The 25,585-nt window shown below is 44.3% G+C and overlaps 1 protein-coding gene across 1 annotated transcript in view; it reads left to right on the forward strand.

The window, feature by feature from the left end:
• The window catches only part of CLCA2 (chloride channel accessory 2), a 91,550-nt gene that overhangs the window by 41,859 nt on the left and 24,106 nt on the right, over nt 1–25,585 (forward strand). The window contains exons 10-12 of the mRNA XM_030206729.1: nt 868–1,045; nt 2,383–2,489; nt 24,777–25,001. Coding sequence (XP_030062589.1) covers nt 868–1,045; nt 2,383–2,489; nt 24,777–25,001 — 510 coding nt within the window. The remainder of the gene's footprint in view (nt 1–867; nt 1,046–2,382; nt 2,490–24,776; nt 25,002–25,585) is intronic.

Consider the following 25,585-nt stretch of genomic DNA (forward strand, 5'->3'; position numbering starts at 1 on the left):
TGTTTTCTGGAGTGTGAAGATGTTTTGGTGGCAGAACCTGTACTATGGAACAGTCTTCCCTTTGACTTATGTGCAGAACCTAGTTTGCTCACATTTAGAAAGAAGCTGAAAGCTTTTCTATTCTCACTGGAGTTATAATGGTGGGAGGCTGGTTCCCTTTAGTGGCAGAACACTAGTTTAGGATCATTTGATGTGTTCTGGATCTGGTTTTTAAACTGTTTGAATTGTCCTTTTGTTCAGAAAGGGCAGTGTATAAGTTTTAAATGAGTGAAATTCTTGAAAGAGGCAGTAAATAAATCCTAATAATAAATAAATATATAGGGGCCGTTATTCAGATCGTGGGAGTTAGCCGGGTTAATTCCTGTGGTCCGTGATGATGCCAGATATTCAATGCTGGGCTGTTTTCACTGACTGGCATTGAATATCCGGTTTACTTTTGGCCAGTTTGAACTTAACTGGCCAAGCAGATATTCTGCACTGGCCAGTCAAGTTCAATTCAGCCAAAGATATACTAGGTATGCACACGGTCACATATGGCTGCCAAACTCACACTGAAAATCAGTGGATATCCAGTTATATCATGCAACATAACTAGCTATCCGCTAACCGTGATTTTTCAGGGGGTTATGGCTGGTATGTCGCACTGAAAATTTGCAGATAGTACCATTTAACCGGGCAGGTACTATTCATGACTTGTTAAATGGTTTTGAATATTGAGAGGGATAAATATAAATATATAAAAAGTAAATATATGTTTTCATTTTATAACATTTTCAATGCTGTTAGAAAGTTTACGTACTGTAACAGTGGAATCCTAATTCTTTTAAATAGGGCATTCAGTAATAACATCAAGTATTCTGTTTCCAGGCAATTGAAGAATTAAATGGAAGTGCTGTTGGTTCTGAAATTGTATTGCTGACCGCTGGAGAAGACAATGCCATGAGCAGCTGCTTTCCTGAAGTGCCTGAGAGTGAAGTGATCATTCACACAATTGCCCTAGGTCCAAAGGTTTCCAAAGACCTTGAAAAATTAGCAAGCATGACAGGTAAGTCATTTCTAGAAAGAACAGTGAGGAGTGCAAACCTCCAGCTTCGCTATGCATAAAACAGAGAATGCAATAATCAAAGCTATTTCTGTACCAGTGGAAGCGGGCTATTTGAATACTGCCTACCTTTAGTGTGTGTAATTTTACCCACATTAACAGAAGGCATCCCCAAGGGCGTAGTCAGGTTGAGAGACTATAATAACATGTGTTGATAACATTTACAAATCCCATGCGCATTAATCCAAGGAAGTGGAGGAGCAGCAATCAGTGAAGCCAATGCTCACATCCTATTTGTCCCACTGATGCTGCTTTGACCTTGTACAAATTACTTCATCCTCCAGGCAGAAACCTAGGGGCCTATTTACTGAACATTTCCTCCCTTTCTGTATCTGTAGGAAAGGTTTTAGCAAATACCCAGTGTACTTGAGTGTAACTCACCTTGAGCTACTACTGGAAAAAGGTGTGAGCAAACTCCAAATAAATAAATACAGTCCTTAGACTGTAGGCTTTCAGGGGAAGGGAAATACCTACTCTGCTTTTATGTAACTCTCCCTAAACTTAGATTTGGAAAGATAACTATTTAAATTCAAAATTCAGATCTCTGAGGGGACTTTTTCCTGGAACAATAATCAAAGCAAAACTGTGCACCTAATTATGCAATGAATATTGGTGCAAACCCAGTGGATAAAATGTTCTTGTGGTATTTGCACCTATGTGGGTAGTCTGATCATTGCCTCTGTAGTGTCTATGGCTTTCATATGTTCTGTAGATATGGAAGCTAAAGTTTTGCCTCTCTCTGTTGCTGCACATTGAAATAAAAGAGAGTTAGCATGTCATTAACCCTGTTTGTGAACTAATATGTGATATCCATAACATTGCTTTTGCTTCTGCACAATTACGAAACACCAGTTCTGTGCTAGAAATTCAGTAAGTTATGGGAATACTTCCTCACCTGATCTGTAATAACCTTTGGTCATAAACTGAAACACTTTGGTCTTGATTAAGAATGTCTTCCTGGTTTTACTTCTTGGGAAGCACTAAGATAACAAAGTTATCTGTTGATATTGCGCCATGATGCTGCTCTTCTGCCAACAAAATCTCCTCTGTAATGTGGCCTCATATATTGACATAGGGACCCAAAAGGAGAGGGTAGTGGTTTGCTGAGTTTTGTGCTATCATCTTGCCTAATACTTTTCTGGTATATTAGCCTCTTGCTCCAGAACAAGTTTGGAAGACTGGAAAATATTTTTAAGCATTGCAGTAAAGAATTATGATGTTACATTGTAAACATTTTCAAAGATTCTGATTTCTTTGTTGAATTCTGGCCTACATTTCAGAGGGATTAAAGTTTTCTGCCACAGATCGCCTGGATTCCAGTGGCTTAATTGATGCCTTCAATGGTTTAGCATTCAGGAATGGAGACATTACCCATCACGCCATTCAGGTCAGTCTTGTAAATACAGGATTCTATTATGCAGAAAGTATGTCTGCATCTGTGTGTGTGTGTGTGGGGGGGGGGGGGGGGGGGTTCATAGTGAAAAGGGGCTCTGGTGCCTGGAGGGTTTAGGTAGCTGTAGTCAGAGCTACAGTGAGCCTTGATTTTCAGGGTTGCTTGTCCATTTTGAAAACAGAAAGGAGACACTCAGTGCTGGAATTAGCCTAGAATATCACTGTCAGTTGCCTGAACCCTGAATGTCCTTTAGCTGCTGTGCTACAGGTTTTTCAAAATGACTACAATCATTATAGGGTAGCTATTCAAAATGATTTAAGCAGACAAGAAAGGCTTGCCTGGTTACATTGCAGCAAGTGGGCCATCCTAGGATTTTCAGCAGCACTTAACTGTACAGTGCAACTCAAAATCTGGTGTGACCCCTGTAGCACTATCTGTTTAGTGCTAGGGCAGTCTGGGGGTGGAGTCAGGCTGTGCTGGGATTTACCTAGTTAGTGGAGATATTCACTAACTGGGTAAGCGTCTTAGACTGGGCACTTACTCAGCTACCAATCTGAATATTGCTGGTCCCTGAATAAGTTCTGGTGGCCACCTATGTCCTGGATATTTAATGGTGGTGCTCAGATTAGGCCCAGCATTGACAATCTGGGTCAAATTCAGCTGGCAATGGTTGAATATCGGAAGAGGGGAGGTGACATACTTTTAATAAAAGAACATGGATTGGTATTTTAATCTGTCTTTTCTCCTCACTAACACCCCCCCCCCCCCCCCACACACACACACACTCACACCACCACCACTGGGCAATTCTCAGAAACCCTTCCTAGTCTGAGGGGGAAGTCAATCCTATCCTTCATTGCCTTGCTCTGTGCTTGGCAGGAGTTATTCCTGAAAGAGCAGCTGTCTTCCTTTCTTCTTTGTGCCTGGGTGCTTTGCCTTTGAGGTACTTTAGGATCTGCTGGTTTTAATGAACAGTAGATCTGAGGTGGCACTGCCATTCTTGTTTGTTTGTTTTTCAGAAATATTGTACGTGTTACAAGTCCCCTTACTAGGCATTTGTTATGTAGCAGAGCTAAGCCCACAGATTGTCTAAAAACCCTTGTTTGAAATTTCCACCAAGGGGAAAGGCTTTTCTTTATTATTCTAGTTGGGATGTGGCATAAGTACATAAGTACATAAGTAGTGCCATACTGGGAAAGACCAAAGGTCCATCTAGCCCAGCATCCCGTCACCGACAGTGGCCAATCCAGGTCAAGGGCACCTGGCACGCTCCCCAAACGTAAAAACATTCCAGACAAGTTATACCTAAAAATGAGGAATTTTTCCAGTCCATTTAATAGCGGTCTATGGACTTGTCCTTTAGGAATCTATCTAACCCCTTTTTAAACTCCGTCAAGCTAACCGCCCGTACCACGTTCTCTGGCAATGAATTCCAGAGTCTAATTACACGTTGGGTGAAGAAAAATTTTCTCCGATTCGTTTTAAATTTACCACACTGTAGCTTCAACTCATGCCCTCTAGTCCTAGTATTTTTGGATAGCGTGAACAGTCGCTTCACATCCACCCGATCCATTCCACTCATTATTTTATACACTTCTATCATATCTCCCCTCAGCCGTCTCTTCTCCAAGCTGAAAAGCCCTAGCCTTCTCAGCCTCTCTTCATAGGAAAGTCGTCCCATCCCCACTATCATTTTCGTCGCCCTTCGCTGTACCTTTTCCAATTCTACTATATCTTTTTTGAGATACGGAGACCAGTACTGAACACAATACTCCAGGTGCGGTCGCACCATGGAGCGATACAACGGCATTATAACATCCGCACACCTGGACTCCATACCCTTCCTAATAACACCCAACATTCTATTCGCTTTCCTAGCCGCAGCAGCACACTGAGCAGAAGGTTTCAGCGTATCATCGACGACGACACCCAGATCCCTTTCTTGATCCGTAACTCCTAACGCGGAACCTTGCAAGACGTAGCTATAATTCGGGTTCCTCTTACCCACATGCATCACTTTGCACTTGTCAACATTGAACTTCATCTGCCACTTGCACGCCCATTCTCCCAGTCTCGCAAGGTCCTCCTGTAATCGTTCACATTCCTCCTGCGACTTGACGACCCTGAATAATTTTGTGTCATCGGCGAATTTAATTACCTCACTAGTTATTCCCATCTCTAGGTCATTTATAAATACATTAAAAAGCAACGGACCCAGCACAGACCCCTGCGGGACCCCACTAACTACCCTCCTCCACTGAGAATACTGGCCACGCAATCCTACTCTCTGCTTCCTATCTTTCAACCAGTTCTTAATCCATAATAATACCCTACCTCCGATTCCATGACTCTGCAATTTCTTCAGGAGTCTTTCGTGCGGCACTTTGTCAAACGCCTTCTGAAAATCCAGATATACAATATCAACCGGCTCCCCATTGTCCACATGTTTGCTTACCCCCTCAAAAAAATGCATTAGATTGGTGAGGCAAGACTTCCCTTCACTAAATCCGTGCTGACTTTGTCTCATCAGTCCATGTTTTTGTATATGCTCTGCAATTTTATTCTTAATAATAGCCTCCACCATCTTGCCCGGCACCGACGTCAGACTCACCGGTCTATAATTTCCCGGATCTCCTCTGGAACCTTTCTTAAAAATCGGAGTAACATTGGCTACCCTCCAGTCTTCCGGTATTACACTCGATTTTAGGGACAGATTGCATATTTCTAACAGTAGCTCCGCAAGTTCATTTTTTAGTTCTATTAATACTCTGGGATGAATACCATCAGGTCCCGGTGATTTACTACTCTTCAGCTTGCTGAACTGACACATTACATCCTCCAAGGTTACAGAGAATTTGTTTAGTTTCTCCGACTCCCCCGCTTCAAATATTCTTTCCGGCACCGGTGTCCCCCCCAATCCTCCTCGGTGAAGACCGAAGCAAAGAATTCATTTAATTTCTCCGCTACGGCTTTGTCCTCCTTGATCGCCCCTTTAACACCATTTTCGTCCAGCGGCCCAACCGACTCTTTGGCCGGTTTCCTGCTTTTAATGTATCTAAAAAAGTTTTTACTATGTATTTTTGCTTCCAACGCTAATTTCTTCTCAAAGTCCTTTTTTGCCCTCCTTATCTCCGCTTTGCATTTGGCTTGGCATTCCTTATGATCTATCCTGTTACTTTCAGTTGGTTCTCTTCTCCACTTTCTGAAGGATTGTTTTTTGGCTCTAATGATTTCCTTTATCTTACTGTTTAGCCACGCCGGCTGACGTTTAGTCTTTTTTCCCTTTTTTCTAATACGTGGAATATATTTGTCCTGAACCTCCAGGATGGTGTTTTTAAACAGCATCCACGCCTGATGCAAGTTTTTTACTCTGCGAGCTGCTCCTTTCAGTCTTTTTTTCACCATTTTTCTCATTTTGTCGTAATCACCTTTTCTATAGTTAAACGCTAGCGTACTTGATTTCCTAGTTTCACTTCCTTCAATGCCAATATCAAAACCGATCATATTATGATCACTGTTATCAAGCGGCCCTCGTATCGTTACCCCCTGCACTAGATCATGAGCACCACTAAGGACTAAGTCTAGTATTTTTCCTTCTCTTGTCGGCTCCTGAACTAGCTGTTCCATGAAGCTGTCCTTGATTTCATCAAGAAATCTTATGTCCCTTGCGTGTACAGATGTTACATTAACCCAGTCTATATGCGGGTAATTGAAATCCCCCATTATTATTGTGTTGCCCAGTTTGTTTGCGTCCCTGATTTCCTTTAACATTTCCGCATCCGTCTGTTCGTTCTGGCCAGGCGGACGGTAGTACACTCCTATCACTGCAAGGTAGTAGCAGGGGTGGCTCAAGACAGTCTGGCGCCTGAGGCGAGGGGATGGTCTGCCACCTCGGCTCTGCTCCACTCCACTTCGCCCACCCTCGGCTCCACTATGTCCCCCACAGTTTGACATCTCTCCCCTTCCTTCCCCGAATTTATCTTCTTTTCTGGATTTCCAAAATTTGGGGCGGCAGCAGTTTCCATACGCTGCCCTGCCACCGGTTCCAGCCCCTTCTCTCTATTGCGTCCTGCCCTGCCTCTGAGGAAACAGGAAGTACGTCAGAGAGGTGGACTGTAAGAGAGAAGGGGTCAGCAGAGCAGTGTATGGAAACCGCTGCCGCCCTGACTTTTTTGAAAGCCATAAAAGAAGGTAAATTTGGGGAAGGAAGGGAGGGAGTGATGCCAGAGAGCAGCGGGCATGGAGGTGGATGCCACTCCAAAAGAGTGCTGCCTGACGCCCCCAACTCAGGTGGCCTAATGGTAGGGCCGCCACTGGGTATTAGGCTTAGAGAGTGACGTAGAGGGGCATAATCGAACGGGGCACCCAAGTTTTCCTAAGGGCGTCCTCACAGGATGTCCCTGCGAAGGGGCGAGGAAATCCGAATTATCGAAATAAGATGGGAGGCCATCTTTCGTTTCAATAATACGGTCGGGGGCGGCCAAATCTCAACATTTAGGTCGACCTTAGAGATGGTTAACATAAATGTTGAGATGGTCGACCTTAGAGATGGTTGTCCCCGGTTTTTGGCGATAATGGAAACCGAGGACGCCCATCTCAAAAATAACCAAATCCAAACTCTTTGGTCATGGGAGGAGCCAGCATTCATAGTGCACTGGTCCCCCTGACATGCCAGGACACCAACTGGGCACCCTAGGGGGCACTGCAGTGGACTAACTGATGCACTAACTGATCAGAAAAAGCCCTTCCCTTACCGATCCCTTAGCGATTCAGAAAGGAACGGGCATGCATGAAGGAAATCGCATTCAAATGAGCTGCTCGCTGTTAGCTCATTTGCACATGATTTCCTTCCTAAGGAGGGGAAGCCAGTGCAGAGCAGCCAAGCGTTATGCGTGGCTGCTCCGGGCATGCCAGAGATGGCTTCATACACGCAGACAAGCTGCATGTATAATAGCCATCTACAACCTTAAATAAATTGCCGTCTACAACCTTTAAAAAACACAAGTCCAGGTGAAAATGTCCAAGTGCTTGTCAGGGACATTTTTTTTTTAGTATGGGTGAAGGACGTCCAAGTGTTAGGCGCCTTTGCTATGCCTCCGTCCCTGCGACGAGCAGTTGAGGACGTCCAAAATGTGGATGTTTCTGTGAGAAGGACGTCCATGCCTTTGCTATGCCTCTGACACCCCCTTTATTTATTTATTTGGATTTTGGATCACAAGTAGCAGCAGTGGGATTTGAACTGGCCACCTCTGGATTGCAAGACCAGTACTCTAACCACTAGGCCACTCCCTTGAAATTTGGCCATCCCTGTGGGGGGGGGGGGCAGTTCAGGATGTCCAAAATGTTTGAAAGAAGGACGTCCACGCCTTTGCTATGCCTCCGTTGACACACACACACCTCCCCCCCCCCCCCCCCCCCAGGAACCTGCATACTGCTGCGATAGACCTGAGTATGATATTTGAGGCTGGCAAAAATAGTTTTTAAAGTTGTTTTTTTCAGGGTGGGAAGGGGTTAGTCACCACTGGGGGAGTCAGGGGAGGTCATGCCCGATTCCCTCCGGTGGTCATCTGGTCAGTTCAGGCACCTTTTTGAGGCTTGGTCGTAAGAAAAAATGGACCAATTAAAGTCGGCCAAGTGCTTGTCAGGGACGCCCTTCTTTTTTCCATTATCACTTGAGGACGCCCATCTGTTAGTCACACCCCAGTCCCACTTTCGCTACGCTTCCCACGCCCCCGGGAACTTTGGTCGTCCCCGCGATGGGAAGCAGTTGGGGACGCCCAAAATCGGCTTTCGATTATGCCGATTTGGGAGACCCTGAGAGAAGGACGCCCATCTCCCGATTTATGTCGAAAGATGGGTGCCCTTCTCTTTCGAAAATAAGCCTGATGGCCACTCTGCCCTCTTCCATGGTCGTGGCTGCTCTTCCTGTTTCTTTGGTAGCCCTAAGGAGTCTTCTGTTTTGCTGGTACAAGTGTCTGCCTTCACTGTGTCTGAGAATGGTGCATGCAAGTACCAAGTCTCCAGTCTTGTCAAGAGTAATGGATACATGAACACTGTTTGACCAGTTACTAGATCTGGGAAATCTTTTGTGCATGGTGCAATTTGACCAATCACTGTTCTGTCACTTTGGGAAGCAGAAGCTTTCTGATACTTGCAATCATTGTCTGTATTTGTCTGGACTTCATAATTGATCAGGCACTGGTTACTTATAGAGGAGAGAAGTAAGTTTAAATTTTTTTGTGTCTTGCATAAATTTTTGTTTGGTAGTCTGCCAGTATATATGTATGCTCATTTCCATTTGGTGTAGTCTGGCAGGAAATGTAGGAGCTGTAATAATGGAATTTTTGCTTTCCCAACTCCTGAAGAGGTCATTTGTATTATTTCATAATTCTTTTGCATATCAAGCAGTGAGAATTTTGCAAGAACTCCCTAAAGATTTACAGTTAACATCAGATTATCTAATCTTTCAAAGATTAGTTAAAACTTGGTTTCATAAAATGTTTTTAGATTAATGTATAAGCTAAATTAACTGTTATTCCTGGTGATGTTCCAGCTCTTTTTGTTGTGATGTGCTTTGAACTTTGCAGTATTAGCAGAATATAACATTTTAATGTTATGTTATGTAGTTGTGCCCTTTGTAAGTGTGTTTAATATTGGTTCCCAGGATCTTTATTATTGCACTTGGTTTTCTTTGTAAATCTTTTGGTGATCTTTACTATTGATTCTGTCTTTCCATTAGACTATGGGAATTATGGGAATGATGAGGTATTATGTTCAAGCGCCCAATCACCTTCAGAGAAAACTCCTCACTTAACTTTCTAGCTGTTGTGACTGAGTCAGGCATCCCATAATGACTGAAATGTGCCTAATGTGCCTTGGAGGCAGTGCTAACAATTAGATCCACCTCCCATAAATCAAAGTGTTCCTTATCATTCTGCTAAGCCAGTCCAACCAGTGGGTTTATGTCGCCTTGCCAGAAGATAAAGATAGTGAACACAACTTTCCCATCATCCCTAACGTAAAGCATGGTGCATTCTTGGAACTTGCCAGTACATTCTTAGGGCCCAATATTCAAAGGATTTATTCTCCTAACTTTGAGAGTTATGTATATAAATTGGCCTCTTTGAAAATTCACTAGGGCTGAGTGCATACATTTTTACACAGAATTTTGCTAAACTCTTTAATTTAGGAGCATGAAAAGTGGGTAGTAACGGGCAGATTTAGAGTGGGGAAAAGTGGTTAGGAGTTAGCACTGATTTACAGCACTAGACTCATAAATCTTGGCAAACAAATGGCAGGCTTAAATTTATGAGCATGTTTTTTTTATATTCAACAGTTTTTATTGAGGACAATACAGAAGAGACACGTCCACAGTAAAATTGCATACAGACTCAAATAACAAGAAGTACTTAGTGTGGGCAAGCTATTATATTCCTTCAACTTTCATTTTTTAAGCAGTGCATCCCCACCCCACACCTTTATTCTATGTATAACATTAAACACAAACCTCATCAATTCCCAGCTACCATGAACTTATTTAAGGAACTTTAATCCTTCCTTAGTCTCCTACTACATAAAGCTTCTGTCCCTTTGTGTTATATTCTGTGTGTTTAACTAGATACAGTCTAATTGGAAAGCTGTTCAAGAGCGAACAACATACTCCTGCATAGACTTTGAAAACAGATCCTAAGCATCCCAATTTAGCAACAACAAGTACCTCCAAAAGACCATTATACCTCCATGTCCACACGTCCCTCCCTATACCTCCTATCCCCCCAACCCGCTCCCCAAATCCCTTCTCCCACTAACCCCACCCAAGAACAGTGGTTCCACATGTGTAGTCCTGACCTTTGCCCTTCTAGTCCGACCTACCCTCAAGTAATATATTCTCTATCCCCTAATCCCCAACCCCCTAACCCATCCCTGTGATGCCTAGTCCCCGCACCCAGCCATCCTCAACGGCCCTGCGAAAATCTGTTCAAAATTTGACTCTGAGCTGCAGGAGAAACTCTAGTCAAAGAAGCCCCCCAGATCGCCAGAAACCTCTGCTGCCTCTTCGGAGACAAGTGGGCACCCTCTGACTCCCATATCACGAGCTGATGTAATTTATTCCTCCAATACCATACAGAGGGGGATGATCCTGAATCCAATGGTTAAGAATACATTTCTTTCCCAGAATACAAGCTTTGCCTAAAAATAACTTATCACCCAACTTTCCTGACCCCCACCAGCCTAATGTACAGAAAATCGCTTTTTCAAATGTGAGGGACAACCTACGTCCAAATACCAAACAGAAGAATCCCGCTATAGCTGACCAAAATGCTCTTATGTATCTAAACTGCCACAATTCATGATATAAAGAAGCCCCTATCGTTCCACATTTCTGACATTGTCCCTTATTCACTACCCCCGCATGGCTAGCCTGCTGAGGGGAGAAGTATGCTCTATGTAGTGTACGAAACTGACACTCTTGCAGTTCTGCGCTATGGACCATTCATGGGCCCTCTTTGAGAGTTACCAACAATAGCTTTGCCTCAATTGACCTACCCACATCCCACTCCTACCGGTCAGCCACCATTTGCAAGCTCGTCGTAGACGAACAATTTCCCAATTCTTTACAAAATCAAGATACTGAAACCTTACCCTATGCATCCCCCTCCTGGAACTCCCACAAAGCTAGCCAAAACCTGCAGACAGGCTCGCACGTAATGCGATAGCTGAAGATAGGCCAGAACCACCGCAGGACCCCTCTCCTCCAGAGGAAAACGTTCTTGGGCAGATTTCAGGATCCCATCCTCCCTAACTACGTCTTCTAGCAATAGCACCCCTTTTGCTTTCAAGTTTCGCAGAATCCGGCTCTCACTACCTGGCAAGAACTCTACATTCCCCCCCAATGGCAAAAATATACTACTAGTGGGCTCCTGCCTCCACAAGGCAAGTACTGAACGCCAAAGAGACCACAATGGCCTCAACAGTATGCTCCCCCGAGCGTCCCCTGGCAGGCGTCCATGAGGGGTATAGAGCAGGTAATTCAAATGCCAGGGGTGAAAGTATGCTCTCTCTAAGTCCACATCTGTACATGTGTTAGTACCCAAGAGCCAGTCTTGCAGTTGCCTCAATAGACAAGCCTGGTTGTATCTACCCATATCTGGGATACCCAATCTGTTATGGTATCCTGTCCTGACCTGACCTGAGGAAAGAGATTAAGTCCTCTGAAAGCTAAGTGAAGAATGCATTGTGTTAGTCCAATTAAATGGTATCATCTTATTTTTTATTTTTGGTTTTATTTGTATTTAATTTGTAACATAGTGATTGGAATATATCAGTTTTTGAAAATTATGTCTGCTTTCTTTATATTTTGCACAGTACAGGGGGCATGCATCGCTGTTTCTCTAGTATTCAGAGTATTCTGACTTCTTGGGGATTCCGTTTAATTTTTGTCTATTTATTTATTTATTAGTGGTTAATTATGTGGTTAATTATTCTATACTGCGTGAAGGTCTCTCTGTGTTCTGTATGTGTGAAAGAGATGTGGTTTTCTGTTAGCATTGCCTGTCTATGCAGGATTGATCTGTACTAATCTGGCTTGTTTAGTTTTCCCATAGGTGGATTGATGTTCTAGTGCCCACTGTGATGTTTATGGTGTTGCCTTTTCCTAGGTAGGGCCTTGTTTTGTGGCTGGTGGAAGTTACTGCTTTATAGGTCCTGAGTGACATTTGTCATGTTTTGTATTACTTCACAGTATGCCTGGTACTGGATTTTAGATTTGGATTTAGATCACATCTTTCTAAGTAGTACCTCAAGGCAGATTACATTCAGGACAGGTATTTTCCTGTCCCTGAAGGGCTTAGAATCTAAGTTTTGTACCTGAGGCAGTGGAGGGTTAAGAGACTTGTCCAAGATCTCAGCGTGGCGTCCCTGGAATGGCTGCCAGTAACCTCAGGATTTCTGTTACAATGCTGCTGAACATTACTGTTCACATGACTAACAGGAAGATGCTGGACTATGGAGCTAGGGCTGATTGAGAGCCAAGTGTTAAAGTACCTACATATATTTCTAGAATACTGCAAATACTATTTTGTTCATATGTTGTATTATTTTATTGTACATTATTTTGATTTTTATTTGTGTGTGTGTGTGTGGGGGGGGGGGGGGGGGGGTGGTACGGGGACATAGTTCCCATACTACCATCAGTAACAGAGGTGCTGGGGGAGGCAACTGATAGACAGTGGAGGGGTTTTCAAAAGTGCTGTTTTTAAAACTGCCCCTATTATTCCTTTATTTTTTTTTCTTTTAGAGTGGTGCTCATACAGGTGGAGCAGTATTCCCTCTGAGCTGTATTAAACACCCAGTAGCTGAGTAAAATTCAGAGTAGCTATAAGCATAATAGCTACACTACAAGCAAACAAGTAGGGAAAGCATGCAGAGCATGGCTCATGGAATTCTTTCCAACCTCCCTGTGAGTGTTTATGTATATGTGTGTGTGCATATGCATATGCACGTCTGTGTTTGTGTCCGTAAGAAGAGCTCACTCACAGAGTAATGTAATGGAACATTTCTGTTCACATCAACTCAATGCTTTTCAAGAACATTGTTTGAGTCCTGAAAGTTAGTGCATTTTTAGGTTTGCTGTATATGGTTGGGATGTATTTTTTGTAAGGTTTTGTGATCCCTCCAAAGTGCCTGGAAGTGGAGACTTTGTGTTAACTGTTACTGATGTGGCTCCAGAATTTGCATATAATGTATATTGAACATCACCTGTGAACATATACAGTGCACTCCATTTAAGTGCACGTCAGATAAGCGCATGCTCTGTTTAATTGCATGCCGTACTTCGATCCCATTTTTGGCGCCATCAATTTCTATGAGGACAAACTTTGGTTTAGCGCACCACTGATAAGTGCAAGATTTGCTTATATGCATGGTTTAAGACTGCTCCTCTGCAGGAAAGACTCCGCATAAGCGCACGCACAGAATATGGAAGCCAATTGATGCGTGACAAAGGGGCGGTATTTGAAATCTCGTTGGTTAACTGCCACAGGCAGAAGAAGCAAAAGAATGTTGTTAGAGTGTACACTGGAGTCGTCGTCGTCGTCGTAGTCGTTGCGCAACTGTAAGACTTTAACACTGGCTAAACGAATAGAAGTTCTTAAAAAATTAGAAAACAAACAAAGTCAAGCTTCTATTGCTAAAAAATATGGTGTCAATCCCAGTCAAATTTCATGTATCTTGAAGCAGAAAGACCAGCTTCTGGAAGACTGGCAAAACAATACAAATCCACACCGGAAATGTAAACGGGCGGGAAAAGCTGAGGATGTAGAAGATGCTCTTCGGTGGTTTTCTCATGTCAGGAGCAGACGGTTTCCTGTCAGTGGTCGACTGCTTATGGAGAAAGCTAATCAGCTAGCTGAAAGTCTTGGACTAACTGAATTCAAAGCCACTGTTAGATGGTTGGAAAGATGGAAGGAGAGGAACAACATAAAATTCAAGAAACAGCATGGTGAAAAGCAAGACGCTGATGACTTTGGTACTGAAAATTGGGTTGTTTCAGTTCTTCCTACCATCTTTTATGAGTTTGCACCTCGTAACATTTTCAATGCTGACGAAAACGGTCTTTACTGGTGAGCGATTCCTGATGGAACACTTGCATTCAGACAAGCCGAAACTACAGGAAGTAAAACGTTGAAGGACTGACTGACGATCCTCCTTTGCTGCAATATGGATGGGAGTGAGAAGTTGGAACCACTCGTCATTGGAAAGAGCAAACAGCCCTGTTGCTTCAAGAATGTTAAGCGACTTCCTGTGTCATACGAGGCTAATGCAAATTCATGGATGACTGGGGAAATTTGGAAGCAGTGGCTAAAGAAGTTAGACACTAGAATGCGGGCACAAAAGAGTCAGATTTTGTTGCTTTGTGATAATTGTACTGCACACAGTGTTGATGTCAGGCTGTCTAACGTCAAGGTGGTCTTCCTGCCACCAAACACTACCTCTCTGATCCAACCTATGGATCAGGGCATAATAGCCAATTTCAAACAACATTGTTGGGCACTTGTGCTACGTCGTCTGATGAGCGTTATGGATGACTAGACTGACAAGGATAAACTTGCTATTGAACTGGCTCGTAATCTATCACTGTTGGATTCCCTACATATGCAGAAAGAAGCCTGGAATCATGTTACACAGGCAACCATTGTGAACTGCTACAAGCGGGCAAGCTTTGTTAGGGATGTGGAGAGGGACAAAACAGATGCAGCTGTTGCAAACACGTCAGATGAACAGGCTATTGACATCCCAGCCGGTGTTTCATCACTACGTAGCTGTCGAGATATGTGCCTACACGCCGGCAACAGCTGATGATGAAACAGATGATGAAATGAGTAGCGAGGCACATGCTGATGAAATTCAACAACCTTCTATCACTTTTGCAAGAGCACTGGAGAGTCTCAACACTGTGCGGGCCTATCTGGAGGCCACTGGATGTCACTGCTATGACAGTTTTTACCATCTGGCAGACGTAGTCTATGGAACTCACAGACACAAGAGTGTACAGAGACTATGACTAATTACTTCAAGTAAGCCTAACGTCAGTTAACGGAGCCTGTATAACATCAGTTAACGGAGACCGTATACTGTACGTATAAAACAGTACTGTACATATGTTTATCAGATGTCAAGCTTCTTTGGGTCACAACAGTTAAGCGCACGCTCCGGTTAACTGCATGTATTTCTTTGGTCCCAGACCCTTGCACTTAAGCGGATTGCACTGTACTTGTTTATGCCAGAGCTGCCACTGATTGGCAGATTCTAACAGGCAAAGAGGGGAGGTATGAGGAAGCGCAAGATTGAAGATTCAGCTGTGGTACATAAAATCCTAGCACCAGCTCTGAATTCAGAGATGCCAAGGGTGGCCCATCCCAAAGCTGGAGATTTACCACTGCAGCTCTGGAGATTTAAAGCAAATTAGTCAGATTTCTCTTGCGGGCCCTGCCATGTCTTAAACCAGCTCTAGTATATGTACATTGCAAAAACTGACATATTCTAATCAATAAATAGAAAATAATTTTTTTCTGCCTTTGTTGTCTGGTAATTTTACTTTTCTAATCATGTTGGTCCCACTCTCTGGTTTCTGTTTTCCTCTGTCTTCTCTTAACTGTCTTGCCAGGGTCTCCTTGTCCATTTGGCACTTCTTTTCTCTCCATGTCCACCTTTCATCTTCTCTCTGTATCCCTATCCACCCTACCCAGCATCACCTCTATGTCCTTTCCCCTATCTTGCTGCCACATTGAGCATCTCCTCCCTCTGTGTCCCTATTCTTGCTCTGTCAAACATAACTCTTCTGTGTCCCTATGCCCACCCCCCCCCCCCAACATACCAGCATCTCTCCCTTTCCCTCCTGTCCCCTGTCAGGCCAGCATCTCTCCCTCTCATTCCTCCTTCTGTCCCCCTCAGAGGTCCAGCAAGTGTTCCTCTCTTTTCCCTTGCTCCTGTTCCATCTCCCGTTTGGAGGTCCACCAACTACATAAGTATTGCCATACTGGGACAGACCGAAGGTCTATCAAGCACAGCATCCTGTTTCCAGCAGTGGCCAATCCAGGTTACAAGTACCTGGCAAGATCTCAAAACAGTACAATACATTTTATGTGCTTATCCTAGAAATAAGCAGTGGATTTTCCCCAAGTCCATTTTAATAAAGGCTTATGGACTTTTCTCTCCCCCCTCCTCCTCATCCTGGCATCTCTTTCTCCCTCCCCCTCCTCCTCATGCTGGTATTTCTTTCTCTCTTTCTTCCCCCTCATCCTGGCATCTCTTTCTCTCTCTCTCTCTCTCTCCATCCTCCTCCTGGCATCTCTTACTTTCTCTCTCTCCCTCCCCCTCCTCCTCATCCTGGCATCTCTTTCTCTTCTGATTCCCCCCATCACCATCTTGGCATCTCTTCTTCCCCCCCCCCCCCCCCATTACCATCCTGGCACCCTTTATCTTACCTCCCCCTGACACTCTTTATCTTACCTCCCCCTGACACTCTCTCCCTTTCCTTTTCAGCTGGCATCACTCACTTGCCTGCTACTGCGGTTTGCCCAACTTGCTCGACGCCATTGTTAGCGCTGAATAGACGCTGCTTCCAGCCAATGTGGGGCTTTTCTTCTGCCTCTCCCACCTCCTCTGATACTACTTCTGGTTTCTGGAGGTGGGAGCGGCAGAAGAAAGGTTCACAGTTAGTCGGAAGCAGCGTCTATTCAGCGCTACCGGCGACATCAAGCTAGTTCAGGAGACCACCAGGAGCTAGGAAAATGAGAGATGCTGGGCCAAGCTGCGCGAGTAGGGGCAGGAAAGGAAAATGCTAGCAATTCATGAGACTCGCGCGGTTATGCATGTGTGCTAGAGTTGGGGCCTGGATGCGTGTGACTTGGTATATCTGTGAATGTACAATTAAGCAGTGGAATTTGTGTTCAGAAGATATGGTCAATAAAGTTAGCCTAGATAGTGGTTCTCACCCCAGTCCTTGGGACATAACTAGCCAATCAGGTTTTCATGATACCCACAATGAAATATACATGAGACAGATTTGCATAGAATGGAGTTAGTGCTTGTTATTTCATGCATATTCATGAAAATCTGACTGGCTGGGTGTATCCCAAGAACTGGGTTGAGAACCTCTGGCCTAGATGGATTTAAAAAGACTACAGAAAAACTCTTGGAGGAAAACTTATAAACCATTATTAGCTATGTTGTTTTGGGAGAGCTGTGGGATTGATCTTGGGGATCCTGCTAACTACCTGTGATCTGGATCTGGATCAGGACCAGGATGCTGAATTTCATGAACCTTTAGTCTGACCCAGTATAGCACATCTTGTTATCTTATGTTCTTATGTAAAGGGTACACAAGGCCCTTTTATGTGCTTTTGGCATTTTATCAAGAATAACAAAATAGTCTGAACCTGTGGCTACAATTAACCGAAACCTCTCAAAAATCCACTGCCCCCCCTCAAATATTCAGCCATAGCAGTCAACATTTGTTACAGACATTTCAGATACCAGCACTGAATATCGATGGTCTCTAGGTAACTCCCAGCTCCACCCCTGGACTGCCCCAATGCTATCTGAATGGTGCCAGGTTCAAGGCTGCCTCAAGGGTATCCAGTGCCCTAGGTGACCCTTCAGCCCTGCACCCTGCCCCATACCACCCCACCCTACCTTACCCTCCCCCCCCCCATAATCTAGCATCTCCCTACCTCCCCCATGTAGCCAGCATCTTCCCTTCCCTCTTACACCACCCCCATGTCAACCATCCAAATTTCCCCATCCTTCCTTTCTTCTGCGAGGCCTGCACTGCTGCCCCCAGTACTGCCCCCCACCACTGCTCTCCCTCTTTCAGGGTTGAAGGAATAAGTGAATTCAGCAGTGGTGTCAAGTCTTAAATTACAGGCCCACACTTGAGTGCTGCCCAGGGGCGTAGCCACGGGTGGGCCCAGGCCCACCCAGTTTTGGTTCAGGCCCACCCAGCAGTGGAGGCAGCGGAGCGGAGGGAGCAGGCTGAGCTCCGATCCCGCATCTGCCTCCCCAGCCCGCCACTGCCGCCGCCCGCCGTACCTTTAAATATTACAGTTTTGCTGGAGTCGCGGGCAGCCGGCATTGAAGACATCGGCAGGCTTACGCCGGTTCCAGCAGCCTTCCCTTCCCTCGTTGCAAGTCGGATGATGGCTCCGCCCTCTTCTGACGTATTTCCTGTTTCTACGAGGGCGGAGCCATCATCCGACTTGCAACGAGGGAAGGGAAAGCTGCTGGAACCGGCGAAAGCCTGCCAATGTCTTCAATGCCGGCTGCCCGCGACTCCAGCAAAACTATAATATTTAAAGGTACGGGGGTGGGGGGCCGAAGGAAACAGGGCAGACAGGAGAGGAGGGTTGCTGCACATGGTGGAAGAAGGGGAGAGGAGGGTTGCTGGATGGAGGGAAGGGGAGAGGCGGGTTGCTGGACATGGTGGAAGAAGGGGAGAGGAGAGGGCAGGGGAGAGGAGGGTTGCTGGATATGGTGGAAGAAGGGGAGAGGAGGGTTGCTGGATGGAGGGAAGGGGAGAGGAGGGTTGCTGGACATGGTGGAAGAAGGGGAGAGGAGGGTTGCTGGATGGAGAGAAGGGGAGAGGAGGGTTGCTGGACATGGTGGAATAAGGGGAGAGGAGGGTTGCTGGATGGAGGGAAGGGGAGAGGAGGGTTCCTGGACATGGTGGAAGAAGGGGAGAGGAGAGGGCAGGGGAGATGAGGGTTGCTGGATGAAGGGAAGGGGAGAGGAGGGTTGCTGGACATGGTGGAAGAAGGGGAGAGGAGGGTTGCTGGATGGAGGGAAGGGGAGAGGAGGGTTGCTGGACATGGTGGAAGAAGGGGAGAGGAGGGTTGCTGGATGGAGGGAAGGGGAGAGGAGGGTTGCTGGACATGGTGGAAGAAGGGGAGAGGAGAGGGCAGGGGAGAGGAGGGTTGCTGGATGAAGGGAAGGGGAGAGGAGGGTTGCTGGACATGGTGGAAGAAGGGGAGAGGAGGGTTGCTGGATGGAGGGAAGGGGAGAGGAGGGTTGCTGGACATGGTGGAAGAAGGGGAGAGGAGGGTTGCTGGATGGAGGGAAGGGGAGAGGAGGGTTGCTGGACATGGATGGAAGAGAGGGAAGGGAGAGAGAAGAAATGCTGGACATGGATGGAGGGGATGGAAGAATGAGGAAGGAGATGAGATGAGGGAAAAGGAAGAGAGGAGAAAAACTGCATATGGATGAAGAAAATAGGCAGAAGCTGGATCCACTAGACAGTCAAGTCTGCAGAGGACCCAGCTTTTACTTATGGATATAGAGCAAGAAATGAAGAAGAAAGGAGGAAAGTAAAGAAATAAATGGAAAGGAAGCCCTGGAAACGGAGTTAAGAGGAAAGATAGCAGCAGAATCGGATACTGGGCCAGCATGATCAGAAAAACAGTCACCAGACAACAAAGGTAGAAAAAAATCATTTTATTTTCATTATAGTGTTTGGAATATGTCCACTTTGAGAATCAGGTGCTCAACATTAAAAGTTTATATTTATTTACTTATTTATGGTATTTTATCCCACATTAAACATGAATTAAATTGGAACCTGGGATCATTTAATTTTTTTTTCCTGGAGACAGTAATGCATTGCCCCCCCCCCCCCCCACCCCAGGCTCTCTCCCCGGCTATAGCCAGCTCTGCAATTTTGAGGGGAGGTGGATGGGGGGGGGAGGGGAGGTGGACGGGCGCAGAGGTGGACCGGGGAGAGAGCCTGTTGTTAAACATTTACCAGCACACCACTGTCTAGTGCCCACCCATCCAACCTGTTGGCCCACCCAAAAATTGACTTTTGGCTACGCCACTGGTGCTGCCGCATCTTGCTACCCTTTGACACAGGACTTCCTGATGGGGAGGGGAGTGGCAGTACTCCGAGTGCAAGCCTGTGGTTAAAAGACCTTGTGCTGGCGCCAAATTCAATTGTCCAATAGGTCCAGAAAGAGGAAGAGTGGTAGTGGCAGCAGGAGAAAGGGAAAAGGGGAAAGATGAAATGCTGCACATTTGCCATGCTGCGGCCTCCCCACATACTGCCAGCTTAAGTGGACACTTATTATGTCTAGTGGCAGGGGTGGTCTATACGGCGTTTCAGCGGCATTAACTAAATAAATGCTGCTGAATATTGGGGCCTACATTTCTAACTAAATGTAATTATTGTTAAATGTGCTAAATGATTAGCTTATAGTGATAAAAAAAAAATCAAATCCCAAGCCAAAATAATGTTAAATAAAAATAATACACTAGCAAAACAAAAATGGAGTTTTGTTATGAATTATATTTATATCATATTTTTTAAATAGATAAAAATGCCTTTCTCTATCTTACTTGAAGATTGAAAACTGATTTTTGTTGTGAACTGTGGATCTTTGCACTGTGGTATATTATAACTTTGAACTCTCTTCACATTTTATGACATTACTAGAGTGCAATAACATTTTATTTCTATTGACCAACATGGTTACTATTGTCCTTGCCAAGTAAAGTATTGAGCCACTTCACAACCATATAATCCCAAAGATGAGTTTCTCATAGTATATATATATATATATATATATATATATATATATATATATATATATATATAAATATATATTTCTTGGGGGGGGGGGGGGCAGAAATAAAAGCATTAGTTGCCTTCCTAAACTCTATACGCACAATGAATTACAATTCAGGTATAGTTGGCAGCTCTCTACCCTAGAGGAGCCTAATTAGTAACTTAGTTAAACATTTTCCAGAGTACCTGAGTGTAACTCACCTTGAGCTACTACTGAAAAAGGTGTGAGCAATAAATAAATAAATAAAATTTTAAAGTTTGTTTAACCAGTGAGCCAGCCTGAGGTGGATTACAAACCAAAACATCATGTAAAACAAAATAATACATCACATAAAACAATAAATACACTCATCTTAAACTGAAATACAATAAAAATGGAAAACAGAAAATGCAACAAAATGCAAGTAATCGATAAACAAGTTAAAATATCATCTCAAAAGTCATAGTGCTATCCTAAGAGAAGGAAAAATGCTAATAATCAGATCAATGCCCAAATAGCCAATGGCCTGATATTAAAGTCACTAGTCCGAGTACCAGCATCATCTAAATGGATAAGTGCTGCTGATTACTATTCCTCTACTTTCAGAGGCATTATCTGACTAATAATGCTGAAATCAAAACAGAAAGGGGGGTGAATACTTCCATAGTAGTCAAACAAACCAACAGAGAGTGGAAGGAAACAAAAAGTTCCAAGAACTCCAGAAGTCCAATATCTTCAAAACGTAAAAGGTTTTATTCTCCAATAAAAGTTGCATAAACAATCCAGACCCAACACGGGCTGTGTTTTTCGGCAATGAGCCTTCTTCAGGAGTTGTAACGATGTGAATGCAAATAATGATAAGGAGAATAATCTTAATGCCAACGATTGCGCAAAAGATTACAACAGCAGCACAGCATGTAGTCCAGAGTCAGGTGCTTGGTAAAAAGGAAAGGAGCCCCTAGGAGGCTTGGTGGCTTGTGCTGAAGAGGGGGAGGGAAGAACTATTACTTGGGGAAAGAGGGCCAGGCAGACAGAGCACCTTCTTTTTTGGGCCATACTATTTCCAAAAGTGTGTTAGCTCCTGGAGGCAAACTCTGTTCAGGTAGGTGTCTAAGCCTGGGCTGACTGGAGAAAAGGTGTTCGTGCGAGCTTGTGGCAGGGAGTCTGGGAATTGACTGCCGTCGTGCCTGTGTCCCTCCGACAACAAGTAAAAACTGATTTCAGAAAGCTGGTATGTACATGTGGAAATCCACACTAAGTAGAGATTTTCGGAAGCCGTGGTTTGAGTAGGATTTGAGCAGGACTAAAGTCTACACATGTATTACGCATTTCACAAAGGGAATACACAAGTATGGAGAAAAAGTTCCACGTTGGCTTTTACACTTGCTCAATGACACACAGATAGGGCTTTATATAAAGGATTAAGGGAATCATGCTTCTTAATTCATGTAGTTTATGTCCACCTCTGAAGTGAAACCCCATTAAAACTGCTTCCCCCCTACCAGATCTGCACCATTCATTTTTTTTCAACATGTATATTTGTAAAATGGCTGTTCCTGCTGCACATGCTGGTAAATACTCATGCACTCCTGCATTTATTTTAGAAAAGGCTCTTCATCAGCAAACCCTTTTTGTAAAATACCATCAGAATTGTGCACGTCCTAACCTGGACATCTCAATTTTGATCTCTATGTTCTATGTAAAATGGAGCTTTAAATACCATGAAGCAAACACCAGAGAGGCTCTTTGGATCTGCACTAGAAAGAATGCCAAAAAAAAAGCAGATCCCAAATCAAAGTCCCAATGATAAAATTATTTTTATTGAAAAAACACCCAACATGGTCCATGTTTCACCCACTGAGTAGAGCCAGAAGAGAGAAAAGAAGCCCTCCACTCTATGCTTCCACTATGGAAATATAACCTACAGAGGCTCTACTCAGTGCTGTTGAGCAATTTTCATAACTAAATTGGGATTGTGAGCCCTCTGGCACGCTCACTTATGTATTACCCCTGAGGCAACCCATGCGTGGGTGAAACGTGGACAGTGTTGGGTGTTTTTTCAATAAAAAGAATTTTATCATTGGGACTTTTGATTTGGGATCTGTTTTTCTTCGGCTTTAAATACCATGGCCATTTTACTGTTCTTGCAGTATGTAAGGAAACTGTCACCTTCCCTCCTCTGTAATTCTCACTTCACCTATCATGAGCAGACCTCACCCTTCAGACTCTCCATCAGTTAGACCCCCCCCCCCCACGCCCCCATGCCATCTTACATGCCTCTTATTTGCATTCACCATGGTTAGTCGCTAGATCTGTAGGCTGGTGAAGGGGAGGGGTGGTGGTGGGAGAGAAGACAGAAACATCCATGTTCTTTTAGGCTTCTATGACTGGTGTCATGGTGTCTCAGTTTGCTCGACTGATGTTTCATCCATCTTGATGTGGCTTTCTTCAGGGTGATACTTGAAATAATAGGTACTGTGAACTTTTTGGCTTGGTGTTATTAATGTCTTCTTTGATAAACTTGTTATAACCCTCTTGACTATGTTCACCTAATATCCCAGTCATCATTTTAATAGGAATTCTAATTTCTGCCAAAACATTTTGATTTTGTCAAGCAGGTTGATCAAAATAAATATTGTTTCCTTGTGGCACAAACTAGCATTTAGACCAGGTATCAAAATATAAAAGGCAATATTTCCAGTACTCCGGAATAATCTAAGGAAATTATTTATGGAAAGGATAGATGCAAGGAACAGCCTTTCTGCAGAGGTGGTGGAGGCGAGGACTGTATCCAAATTAAAGAAAGTATGGGACAAGTACAAGGAGATGAAGGGATAGTAGAGACTAGTAGATTGTATGAGTAGGCCACATGGAGGGGCATAATGGAACAGAAACGCCTATCTCCATGGGCGTTAATCTCCGAAAACGGGTCCGTGAAGGGGCGGACCGAACCGTATTATCGATAAAAAATAGACGCCCATGTTTTATTCGCCAATGTGTGAGCTGGGCGTTTTTGCTTTTCAGCGATAATGGAAAAGGAAAGTGCCCAGCTCAAAAACGAATAAATCCAAGGCATTTGTTCGTGGGAGGGGCCAGGATTCGTAGTGCACTGGTCCCCCTCACATGCCAGGACACCAACCGGGCACCCTAGGGGGCACTTTTACAAAAACAAAAAAACAGGTAAAAGAGCTCCCAGGTGCATAGCACCCTTCCATTGTGTGTTGAGCCCCCCAAATCCCCCTCAAAACCCACTGCCCACAAGTCTACACCATTACTATAGCCCTAAGGGGTGAAGAGGGGCACCTACATGTGGGTACAGTGGGTTTGGGGGGGTTGGACGACTAATAAGCATTAAGCAGCACAATTGTAACAGGTAGGGGGGATGGGCCTGGGTCCACCTGCCTGACGTCCACTGCACCCCCTAACAACTGCTCCAGGGACCTGCATACTGCTGCCTGGGAGGAGGGTATGACATTTGAGGGTGAAAATAAAAGTTGTGAAACATCATTTTTTTGTGGTGGGAGGGGGTTAGTGACCACTGGGGGAGTCAGGGGAGGTCATCCCCGATTCCCTCCAGTGGTCATCTGGTCATTTAGGGCACTTTTTGGGGCCTTATTCGTGAAAAAACAGGGTCCAGGAAAAGTGCCCTAAATTCTAGCTACAAACGCATCCATTATCGGCGAAGGGCGCCCATCTCTGTTCGGGTGATAACCACGCCCCAGTTCCGCCTTTGACACGCCTTCGACACGCCCCCGTCCACTTTGTCCGCATCCGCGACGGAGTGCAGTTGAAAGCGTCCCAAATTCGGCTTTTGATTATACCGCGTTATTCGTTTTTGTGAGATAAACGCCCATCTCCCGATTTAGGTCGGAACTTGGGCGTTTTTCTCGTTCGATTATAAGCTGGATGGTCTTTATTTGCTGTCATTTTCTATATTTTAATATGAAATTACTATAATCAAAAATCAAACTAGGCTTAGGGTCTGATTTACTAGTTTTATCTCCCATAGAGAGATAATTGGAGAAAAATCTTAGTAACTCAGTCCCTTAGTATTTTTTTGTCTATCCTGCTTTTACTCACAAATGGGATTGCAGTTGATGGTTCAAGTTTATTTTTGCTCTTGATAAGCAGTCTTATGTCATTGTTTCTTTCCAATAGCTTGACATTGTTTATTTCTTTCTAATAGCTTGAAAGTATCACTCAACTTCTTCAGCCTGATCAGCAATTGAGTGGGACTGTGACTTTTGATGGCACTGGGTGGAATGATACCTTCTTTATAGTCACATGGCAGGCTGGTGAATCCCCCAAGTTTTTAATAAAGGATCCCAGTAAGAAAACCTACAAAAATGAAAACTTTATTCAGGATTCAATTTTACATGTAGCTTACCTTCGAATTCCTGGAACTACAGAGGTAGGAGGTTACTACCTAATTCTTCCAACTGTCTACCATGTTTTCAGAATGGCTTCCTCCACTATGTGCCTGTAGCAAAACTCTCAATAAATTAGAATCAGCTGTATCTGCTCAGAATTGTATTCAACAGCTGGAAGCATTAAAATAAGAATATGGTGCAGAACCTATGTCACCCATCTGAGTTTTAAAAAATGGTTAACGCTTGTAGGTAATGGTTGCATCTGTATTTGACCATTTGAATTGCTTCAAAAACGCTAAACTCGGATTTCATTAAATATCTATATCTGTCAATTTTCAAAAGATCAGAGGTCTATTTTTATTTTTTCTTTTCTCCAAGGAAGAAACCGCCCGCCTTCTTTCCTCCTCAAAATGCACCACTTGTTCCTCTGATCCCATCCCCACCAACTTACTTAACACCATCTCTCCTACTATCACCCCTCCATCTGTCATATCCTCAACCTCTCTCTCTCCACTGCAACTGTCCCCGACACCTTCAAGCATGCCGTAGTCACGCCACTCCTCAAAAACCAGCACTAGACCCTACCTGTCCCTTCAACTACCGCCCCATCTCCCTCCTACCCTTC

Source organism: Microcaecilia unicolor, chromosome 6 (genome assembly GCF_901765095.1).
Source record: "Microcaecilia unicolor chromosome 6, aMicUni1.1, whole genome shotgun sequence".
Taxonomy (NCBI): Eukaryota; Metazoa; Chordata; class Amphibia; order Gymnophiona; family Siphonopidae; genus Microcaecilia; species Microcaecilia unicolor.